Source organism: Acinonyx jubatus, chromosome E2, assembly GCF_027475565.1.
Source record: "Acinonyx jubatus isolate Ajub_Pintada_27869175 chromosome E2, VMU_Ajub_asm_v1.0, whole genome shotgun sequence".
Classification (NCBI taxonomy): Eukaryota; Metazoa; Chordata; class Mammalia; order Carnivora; family Felidae; genus Acinonyx; species Acinonyx jubatus.
Window position 1 is genome coordinate 51,627,353 of NC_069396.1, and position 10,728 is coordinate 51,638,080.

The 10,728-nt window shown below is 56.9% G+C and overlaps 1 protein-coding gene across 1 annotated transcript; it reads left to right on the forward strand.

Annotated features, from left to right (window-relative positions):
- The first annotated feature begins 4,909 nt into the window (after nt 1-4,909).
- On the forward strand, nt 4,910-9,607 carry SELENOW (selenoprotein W). The gene is made up of 6 exons (XM_027037938.2): nt 4,910-5,050; nt 6,476-6,500; nt 6,607-6,660; nt 6,840-6,914; nt 7,014-7,112; nt 9,237-9,607. The coding sequence occupies exons 1-5, from the start codon at nt 5,004-5,006 to the stop codon at nt 7,092-7,094; spliced, it is 282 nt and encodes a 93-aa protein (XP_026893739.1). The 5' UTR covers nt 4,910-5,003; the 3' UTR covers nt 7,095-7,112; nt 9,237-9,607.
- The last annotated feature ends 1,121 nt before the right edge of the window (nt 9,608-10,728 follow it).

Below are 10,728 nucleotides of genomic sequence, written 5' to 3' on the forward strand. Positions count from 1 at the left end.
TTGAACAAGATAAGAATCCAGATAAGGAACGGAAAACATGAGATCTAAACCAGCAGCTAAAACCACAAAAACGTCTGGAAGGAAACATGGCCTGAGGTTTGACACAGATACCTTACATAGGACGCGAAAAAGGACAAAGAGAAAACGCAAGAAAAAATATGAAAGCAAAATTAAGCAAGCCCTGATCGAAATTAAAAGCTTTTGCTTTTAATATTTAATATTAAAATTTAAGCTTTTGCTTAATTTAATAATTAAGTGTCAAAAGACACTTGCAAAGGGGCGCTTTGGTGGCTCCAATGGTCAAGCGGTCAAGCGTCCGACTTCAGCTTAGGGCATGATCTCACCGTTTGTGAGTTTGAGCCCCGCATCGGTCTCCCTCTCTCTCTCTCTCTGTCCCTCTCCCCCCTCTTTCAAAAATAAATAAATATAAAAAAAAAAACCTTGCAAAAATGAGAAGGCACGCCACAGACTGGGAAAGTGCTTGCAAATTGTATCTCCAACAAAGGAACTCGTAGCTATAATATATAAAGAACACTTACAACTTAACAATTTAGATGAGCGACCCAACAGAAAGTTACTCAGTCGGTTAGGCGTCTGACTTTGGCTCAGGTCGTGATCTCACGGTGCGTGGGTTCAAGCCCCGCATCAGGCTCTGTGCTGACAGCTCAGAGCCTGCTTCGGATTCTGTGTCTCCCTCTCTTTCTGCCCCTCCCCCACCTGCACTCTGTTGGTCTCTCTCTCTCTCTCTCCCTCAAAAATACATAAACATTAAAAAAAATTAAAACAGAAAAAAGAAAGTCAGCTTCCACACATGCTGGACCCATGACCGGCCGAGGCGGGGTCCTCCCCAGATGGGCTCAGTCTGTGCAGGGCTCAGTGGTCCTACATGGATAGGTGGTGGGGGAGGGGGACAAGAGGAGCCGCAGCCCCAGGGAGGCCCTGACCTCATGCAGAGTGACAGACAGACGGACGGAGGTGGTCCTGACGCTGATTACCCTGCACCCAGGCGTTGGAGCTTTCGGGCTCCCTGACATCACCCCCCCCCCCCCGCCCCGCCCGTGTGGCCCACAGGAAGGTGGCTCAGAGTGCAGGCTCCACAGCCGGACAGCCCGGGTCACAACCCCTGCTCTGTGCTTTGCGTGACCTCAGGGGAGTGCCTTCAGTCTGCCCATCTGGAAAATGGGATCATCACAGGGAAGCAAGTTCCAGGCTGTCAGCCCAGAGCCCCACGTGGGGCTCGAACTTGGAAACCCATCAGATCGTGAAATCAAGGGTCGGATGCTCAACGGGCTGAGCCCCCCGGGCGCCCCTGGCTGCCCTTACCAATTACATAGCTGCCTTCCTTGATCTGTTTACAAAATTCTCGGCCCTGGCACTGCCTGCCACCCTTTCCCGCCTTTATTTTTCTTCCCGGCGCTCGCTACGACCTCGGGGAATACGTATTTATTTCTGGCTTTTCCTTTGTCCGTCTCCCCAGTCACATTGTGAGCCCCAGGAGGCAGCCATGGTGTAGCCGGGTGGGGGGGGGGCGGCGGGGACAGCTTATGAGTTACCATCGGTCTATGTATGTGTGTGAGGGAGGGAGGGAGGGAGGGAGAGAGAGAGAGAGAGAGAGAGAGAGAGAGAATCCCAGCCCAGGGATCATTACTAATTCCACCAGCCTCCCCACTGCTGGATAACAAAGACCCCTTTGTTCTCAAGGGCAGAAGTGGGGGGTGGGTGGTGGTGTTCCTCTTCTCTCGAGGCTTCTGGCAAGTTCTCCACCCAAAGGCTGGCCAACAAAACACTCTGGGGAGCTTCTGCGCGGGTGCCCGGCCGGGCCACTTGCTGGGTGTGCTGGGAAAGCCGGGGGGGGGGGGGGGGGACAGGGAACCATACCTGTGACTGACAGAGTAGTCAGGACACGGCTGGGGGAGCCCCGAGGGGACCGTGACCCAGGCCAAGGGGCTCAGGGGGGCTTCCTTGAGGGCGGTCCTGTTACAAGATAGGTTTTGGAGAAAAAAAAAAAACAAAAAAGGGAAAATCAGAACTCACACAGAATCCAAAAGTGAACGTGCGATTGGAGACTGGGGAGTCTGCATGCGTGAGGTGTTACAACCTGTTCGGAGCAGGACCAAAGAACAGACACGTTGACAGATCAGGAACATTGAAGAGCGTGTTCAAAGGGAAGCAAAACGTTTGGGGAGGCGCTCCGGGTGCAGAGGGCGAAGAACAATCTAGCAACACCCGCCCCTCCCCCCCCCAAGGGGGGGACATTCCCCAGGCGCTCCTGGCTGCCCCAGAACAAAAAAAAACAAATACTGTACCCGCCAAGAGATCAGGTCGTGCCCGACGTGAGTCTCCATCAGTTTAGGATATCTTAGCAAATGACAAGAAAAAGGCAACCTTGTCAACAGTCCAATCTCCAGAAAAACCTATTGACTCAGTTTCCTGGAGCGCCAACATCACTCTCGCCTCCATAGTGATGGGGGAACAAAGGCAAGAAAGAAATCGTAGGTCAGATTAAATCCCCTTAGGGGGCGGCCGGGTGGCTCAGCTGTTAAGCATCCGACTTCGGTTCCGGTCATGATCTCGTGGGTTTTGAGTTCGGGGCCCCGCGTCGGGCTCTCTGCTGTCAGTGCAGAACCTGCTTAAGATCCTCTGTCCCCTTCTCTCTTGGCCTGGAGCCTGTTTCAGATTCTGTGTCTCCCACTCTCTCTCTGTCCCTCCCCTGCTCATGCGCTCACTCTCTCTTAAAAATAAAGAAATAAGCATTAAAAAAAAAAGAACTCATGCGCATGCCTGCAGAGAGTTTGTGTGCATTACCCACAATCTGCAGGGTATTAAAACAGAGCCCATCATCCTGAAGGATTCGGTCCGTGTGGGATTACGTCCTGCCCCGAATTCACGTCTGTCCAAGTGCTAACCCCCCAGGACGTCCGTATGTGACCTTCTTTGGAAACAGGTTCACCGGTAGATGTCAGTAGGTAAGATGATGTCATACTGGAGGAGGGTATCCAGCGTGACTGTGTCCTTATAGAACTGGGAACTTGGAACTCCCACCGCACCGGGTGCACACAGTTTTCCACGGAAGCACGCGGTTTTCCCTACCACTGTAAGTGGTACCTGCGTCCCTTCGCTCCTGGGCGAGGCAGAAACTGCACCAGGTTGAGCCGTCGCACAAGGAAGCGTTTATCTGCAGCCAAGAAGGAGATCTCGGAAAACAGCTTCCGAATGTGACTCCCGGTGGGATGAATACTTACACAGGGACGCCCCCTCCCGGATGTAGAGGCAGGGAGGAGGTCCTGCGAGCGCCTGAAGGCAACAGCCCGACGCTCGCCTGGGGTGTTATGTAAATGAGGCTAGCGCTGGGGGGCGGGGTTAGTATTAAAATGAGGTAAAGGTAGTTGTCCGCGGTTGGAGAGATCGCTCCATCATCCGCCTGCCCGGGGACGCGTGGGGTCAGGGGGTTACGCTGAAGCCGGCCTGGGTGGTCTGGGCTGGCCGGAGGTCTCGTCTGGGCAGTGGCTAGGTTTTGCTTTTCACTTGCCTGAGTGAAGAGAGAAACTGGAAAGGAGCTTAAGGAAAAAAGTGGGGGAGGGGGGGAAAAAGGCAGAGGAGTACGAGCAGGGGGACAGTCAAGGTCAGGTCTTGGGGGGTCTAGCTGGCGACAATACGTGGGCGCCGATTTCTTGGAGGACGAGCAGGAATCGCGCAGGGGAAGAGGGTAGAAACAGCATGTGCAAAGGCCCAGAGGCCGGAGAGGGGGGTGCGGTCCAAGGGGGGATTGCAGTGGTTCCCTGCACTGAGACCGGGCAGGGACAGATCGTGCCAAGATTTGGGTTTTTGTTCTGAGGGCTCTGGAAGCCACCGAGAGAGACCTCTGTATACGGGACATCGATTGCACCCAGCCCCGTGTTGGCTCATTATATCCTTCTGAGACAACGGGGATCAGAAGTCACACAGCCAACCGTTAGAGTCGAACTGGCACCTGCCTCGGGGCAGGGTTATAGCAGGTGAGGACCAAGGACCTGGAGGCGGAGGCAGAAGCTGGGGCGGGAAGGTCTAGGGCAGCGTTCAACTTTCTCGAGCTAGCTCCACGCGTCAGACACTCAAGGCGCTTCACCTGTAGGAACGCACTGAACGTGCGCACATCAACCCCCATCCTCCCCCCACTGTCCCCAGGCTAAATCACTCCCACTAGGGAAGGGATTGATTTTGTCTATTTTTTTGCATCGCTGATGGCAGGCAGGTACGCGGGTACTTATTGGTTAAATGGGTAAGTAGTCCTTGAAGGCGATTACGCCCATCTTCCAGACGGAGAAAACTGAGGCTCAGGGAGAGGCTCCCACGCTCTAATCCCTTTAACTAACTGCTGGCGTCCGGCACTTTCATGAACCCCCTTGCCTTGGAGACGGCTGGCTGGAGAGCGCCGGCGACCGCCACGGCGACCAGGCGGCGCCCGGGTCCAGCCGCCAGGCCTGAATAAGAACGCGGGGACCCTCCAGCGCTCCCTGGAAACCTGGGCTTCCGGGGCCCGCCCCCGCACACCCCCAATGCTTTCGGACCCCGCCTTCCTACCCTCTTCCGGGGAGAAAAGGGGCCCAAGGGCCGCCCCCTCCCGGCCGGCGCTGGAAAAACCATCACCCTTATTAGCAATTCCGTTTAGTTCGCGGAACGTCCGGTCCAGAGCCCCGCCCCACGGGCCATACCATTCAGGCCCGGATGGGGGGGACCGCGAGGGGACGCGTAGGGGCTTCCCCCGGGACGACTCCTGTCCGGATGCATCCTGGCCCCAGCGGGGGAGGGGAAGAGCCCGCGTGGGGGCTCAGGGTGATAGGCGGCAGGGTCCCTGGGCCCCCGCCGTGGGGCCCGCCTCCCCCCACCCTTCCCGCCTCCCCCCGCCTTTCTCCCGCGTTGGTTCGCGCCGTGTAACGCCAAGCAACAACCTTTGTGCGACCGTCCGGGTGTAGCGGAGTTCGCCGGTGCACGCCGCAGGTGGGTCGTCAGTCCGCGCCCCGCCCATGCTGCGGTCCCCAGCCATGGCCCTCGCCATCCGAGTCGTTTATTGGTAAGCGCGACGGCCAGAGGCCCCCTCCGCGACCCCCTGTCGGACCCCATCCTCCACCCGACGGTCCTGGGGGCTGGACCTACGGGGATCCTTTCCTGAGAAAAGGGGTTCTCTGCGGGTGGGGTGGGCGTGAGCGCAAGGGCGAGAAGGAAGGGCGTTGACCCCCCCCCCCCCAGGGCGTGGCATTCAGGACAGCTCAGGTTCTCGAAGGTGGAACTGGGACACGCGGGTGGTCATTTTAGACGTCCGGGGACCCCGGGGGGGGGCGCGGGTGGGGTCAGCTTTGTAATGGGAGAGGGGCCTCCGTCATCGCTAAGGTTGGCCCTCCCCCAATGCTGTCAACCGCCCTGGGGTGGGGACCGCGAGAGTCCGGAAGGTTCGAGAATGTTCCAGCGTGGGTTTGAAAGGCACGAATACTGTGGATGCCCGTCGTTAGGAACCCTCCATCTTTTCGGTTTCTCCACCTGCAGAGGGGAGGGAGTGATCTCAGTAGTTAGCCGCGGATGGAGTGCCGGTATTGGGTGCTAAACATGTTGGATCCAGCTTCCCCCCTGCAGGGAAAAAGTCCCGAGTGGACCGGGGATTTTCTGTCTTGTTGACTGCGTTATGCACCCCCCCCCCTCCGCCCGCCCCCGGGCTGGCATCTAGTGCTGTGCGGGCTTGCATAGACACGCCTGCACGTAGGCGCTTAATAAATGCCTGTTCAGTGCGTGTCTCCTCCCAGAAAGGAGAATTTTAGCTCCGTTTTGGTTATAGGTTGTGGGAGAGGGTGGGGTCAGGTCAGAAGCCCGAGTCTGAAATGGCCAGGGGGCAGTCGCTGGTTTTGAAAGACTCAGATCGGTCTCGGCGGTGGAAATGTTCCTGCAGCCTCAGCAAAGCAGAGGGTGGGGTGACATGTGGAGGCCCCCAGGAGGCGCCTGTTGCAGACTCCAGTCCAGAAATAGCATGTCGTGGGGGTTGGGCAAGCGTTTGGGACCCGTCCTCAGAACTGGTAGGACCTTGGGGATCCAGGAGTAAAGGTTCATCCCCTAGACCTTCCCACTGGCTGTGGGTGGGGGTGGTGATTCCGCGGTTCTTACCCTAACACGGTTCTCTGTTTCCCTCCCTCCTGCCCGTGTCTCACACTTGTGGTCTCTCTTTGTCACCCCCCTTTTCTGCACCCCGTGTCTTTTGTCTCTCCTCCTCTGTCGGTTTTCCTTGTGTGTGGGTGTCCCCCGTCCCCTGTGCGGCTTTCAACATTCTGTGTGTCTTTTCTCTCCTCTGTCTCCTCTTTGGTTTTGTCGTTCGTCCCTCTTGATGTCTTCCTGGGCCCCCTTCCCGGTTCCCCTCTTGCCTCCCCGCTGCCTGTCTCTTCCCTCCTCCGCCCCCGGATCCCCACCGTTTCCCCCTCTCCCCTGGGACCCACTCTCTCGGACCTCCCACCAGTGGTGCTTGAGGCTACAAGTCCAAGGTAAGCAGAGTGGCCAGCCCCCAGACGTGTCCCTGGGAGATGAGGGAGGACGGCAAGCGGCATGGCCCCTGTCGACCCCCCATGTGACCTCCCCCGCCCTTTTCAGTATCTTCAGCTCAAGAAGAAGTTAGAAGATGAGTTCCCCGGATGCCTGGACATCGTGAGTCTGGGGGATGGGGGAGAGAATCAAAGACGGTCTCCTTGTGTGTCCCCTCAGCCCTGAGTGGCCGCCGGGTGGTTCGGGTCGGCCCTACTCTTCACCCATATTCTCCCATTTCCTGGGGGCGCAGGTGTCCCCAAGAGGGCATCTCAGCCCCCCCAACATCTCTCTCTTCCCAGTGCGGCGAGGGGACTCCCCAGGCCACCGGCTTCTTTGAAGTGATGGTAGGGGGGAAGTTGGTTCACTCCAAGAAGGTATGTCTGTCCGTCCGTCCGTCCTACCTTGTGTTCAGCCTGGCTGAGAGTGGGGATCCCGGTCCTAGCTTACTCCTTCCCTCTTCTTCACACCCCCAGAGAGGCGATGGTTACGTGGACACAGAGAGCAAGTTTCTGAAGCTGGTGGCCGCCATCAAAGCCGCCATGGCTCAGGGCTAATGGGCCCCGAAGGCAGAGGTGAGGGGGGCCCAGCCACTGGACACTGTGATTGACTCCCCGTTCCTGGAATTGACAGCTAGTTTGGAACCCAAGGCCAAGTTTCCAACCCAATGTATTCCAGAACGAGTAGCGGTCTCTATCTTGTGCTCTGGATCACGGAGCTGCTTTTCAGCACCTTCCGAGCCTGGTTTCCCATTTCCCGGCCAACGTGTTCCAGATGAGCCCCAAATCCGGCCTGTTCTAGAACTGGGCAGACCAGAACCAAGGTCTAGCTCCTGACGCTCGACAGTCTGGAAGGACTTGGTACCGTTCCCTAATCTCAAGAGTCAGTCTTTCCTCCGGTGTTCTGGAACTAACTTCCATCCCAGTGTCCTGTGAACCCAAGTTCTTGTCCCCAGGGTGCTTTGCTCCAGAAAACTGGTTCTCAGGTGCTTTAAACTCAAGTTCTGTTTCTTTTCCTTTTTTTTTTTGAAATTTATTTATGTATTAAAATTTTTTTTAACGTTTATTTATTTTTGAGAGAGACAGAGCATGAATGGGGGAGGGGCAGAGAGAGAGAGGGAGACAGAATCCGAAACAGGCTCCGGGCCCTGAGCTGTCAGCACAGAGCCCGACACGGGGCTCAAACTCACAAACCGTGAGATCATGAGCTGAGCTGAAACCCAGAGTCGGACGCTTAACTGAGCCCTGCAAGTTCCGTTTCCTTAACGTCCTTTACTGGAGCAGAGGGAGGTCACATTGCAGTGTGAACTTGAACACGGCAGAACAGATTGAACGGGTGTGGTATAAACGTACTAGCGTCCTGTCTGACGTGCAGGGGTCTGAAGCGAGCAGTGTGTCCCCCTCTACCCCCCCCCCCCCGCCAGGGAAAAAAGACAAAATCAAGAACTGTGGAATTCTAAAGCTGCACGAGCTGAACACTTTCGTGCAGTGGGGCTGGGGATTCGAATTCTGAAAAGGCCGACACAGAGCACCTCTCCTGCACAAACGTAACCGTTTGCTGCTCCCGAACCGTCGGCAGCTCAGGCGGTTACTTAAGTCAGCACGAGGTTTCCTTGGGTCCCAGAGAGGCCGTCCACCGACGGGTGGTTCCGTCCAACGCGAGCGAAAGTGGGGTTTACGCAAGAGAAAGGAGGGCGCCGTGGTTCTCGTTTGCACGTCTTGCGGGTGCGGCTTCCAGGGTCTCCCAAGACCACGCTCGGGATGCGTGAGTCGCTAGAAGGACCCGCAGAACTCAGCGAGGTCACGCCTGCGGTTACGGTTCATTATGGCGAAAGGCAGCGAAGGGAGAAGCAGGGCCGGGTCCTGGCGGTCCCGCGTCACCGAGGAGTATTGCGACAGGGAAGCCGTGGCCGACCTTGGCCCCCGGCCCCTCCAGAAGTCAGGAGCTGCTACCGCCTGGCCCAAGGCCCCACCATGAATCACGTTGTTAGCATAGACCAGTCCCTGTGGCCCAAGGCCCCAGGCGGGACATTCATTCCTTCCCAGTGCTGAGAGGTCACCCTCAGGAGCTGGGGCCCCGCCTGAGGCCTGGGACAGCCGGTTGGTGACCGTGAAGAGGTCTTTTCTGGGGCTCGTAGCTGGAGTGGGTGGGCGCGGGTGTCCCAGAAGCCCGTTTCTGTCGGTGGCTTCTCTGGAAACCGAGTTTCCCCGTGGGGTGCACGTGATAGGTGTTCAGTCACATGTCCTAGTGGCCGCCTCTAGCACTCCCTTCCCCCCACCCCCCACCCCCAGCCTCATTTCTCTCACGAGAGACTCGACTGAGAGCTAAGTCTTGGCCCACGTTGCCTGTAGGGTTACAATTTTTCAGTCACGGGCATCCCCTGGTCCTTGTGCCTCAGTTTCTCCGAGAGCACACGAGCAGGGGAGGGGCGGAGTGAGAGAGGGCGAGGGAGAGTCCCAGGCAGGCTCTGTGATGGCCAGCGCAGAGCCCAGTGTGGGGCTCGGACCCAAGAACCATGAGAGCATGGCCTGAGCTGAAATCAAGTCGGATGTTCAACCGACCAAGCCCCGCCCCCCCCCTCCCCCCCCGGTGCCCCCTTTCCCCATCGCTTCTCTCTTTCCCCTTAATCGTGGGCCCTCACTCCCCAAACCCGGCTTTGTTCCCTGCAATCTGACCCCTTCCCCCTCTCTTCTCTGCAGTCCAGTGACCTTGGCCCAGCCCCTCGTGGCCGACGCTTCATGACGGGAAGGACTGAAATGTCTGGTGGACGCCTGGTCTTTCCCTGATGTCCCTGCGGCTGCTGCGTGGGGGCAGAGACTGACGCCTCTGGTCCTTGCCTCTGTGTGTGTGTGTGTGTGTGTGTGTCCAGGCATGTAGCTCTGCACCCTGCCTGCCTTGTTCCCTCCTCTCCCCACTTGCCCCTGAATCCCCCAGCACCCGCCCTGGTTACTCCTGCTCCTGGCTTCCTTCTTGGGGTGGCGGAGAAAGGGATCTGGATGAGTGAGTTGTAGATTTCAGCAGTGTGGGTAACGGTTTACCGTTCAGTAAACATTGGATGAGTTTAACAAAACGTGTCTTGCGTGTGTCCATTTTACCCCTGGAACCTCCTCCCCAGCCTCGTGCCACCTCCCCCCACCCCCCCATCTCTGGCCCAGGAAACGGGCCTTGCTGATTACAAAGCCCTTCATAGTGGCTCCGAGGTCGTGCCGATGAGGGATCAGGCAGCATGCGGCAGTGATGTTCATTTAAACGAGACCCGGGCTCCCAGATTGGTCCCAGTACATCCTGCCGTGGCCCCAGATTCATAGAGGCTTGTACGAGTCTGCTAGGGTGGCCGTCAAAAAGACCAGACTGGTTCCAACAACAGAAACCGGGAGTCTGAGGTCAAGGTGAGGACAGGTTTTTTTTTTTTTTTTTTAACTTAAAAAATGTTTATTTTTGAAGGAGAGACAGAGCGTGAGCAAGGGAGGGGCAGAGAGAGGGGGAGACGCAGAATCCGAAACAGGATCCGGGCTCCGAGCTGTCAGCACAGAGCCCGACGCAGGGCTGGAACCCATGAACCGCGAGATGGGTGATCTGAGCCGAAGTCGGATGCTTAACCGACTAAGCCACCGGGGGCGCCCCAAAGGCCATTTATATCTTAAATGCATCCATGTTCCCTGGAAAGGTTGACTCAAATCCCCGAAACATACGAACAAAACTGCATTTGTGTAAAACCCACCAGGTTCTTTATAAAAGCCCCCCCCCCCCCCCCCCCCCCGAACAGAAAGGTGTTATTATTTTCCTTCTAACAGCCCTTTATCCTTACGGGGCTAACAGATCGGGCGCTCGGACGACCCGGCTAGGACAACTCTGGAAAATGTTGGATCAGATGGGCTGTGCCTAATCATGCTCCGGTCCTCTCTCTGATCACTTGAGCCAGGCCATCGGGTGGCCCCGGGTGAGGTGAGGAAATCCGCTGGGTGCCACATAGAAGCATCTAGACGGAAAAGTCCCAGTCTCTGAGGCTGCGAAGTTGGAGACATCTACAAAACCTCTCTGGAAGAGGCTGGTCAGTGGGTGAAGACACGAGGGAGAGAGCCTGAGACACAAAAGATCACAGCCTCAGAAATGTTCACTTTTCTTCTTTTAAACAGCTTTATTGAGATATAATTCACATCCCATACAACTCACCCATTGAAAGTGTATAAA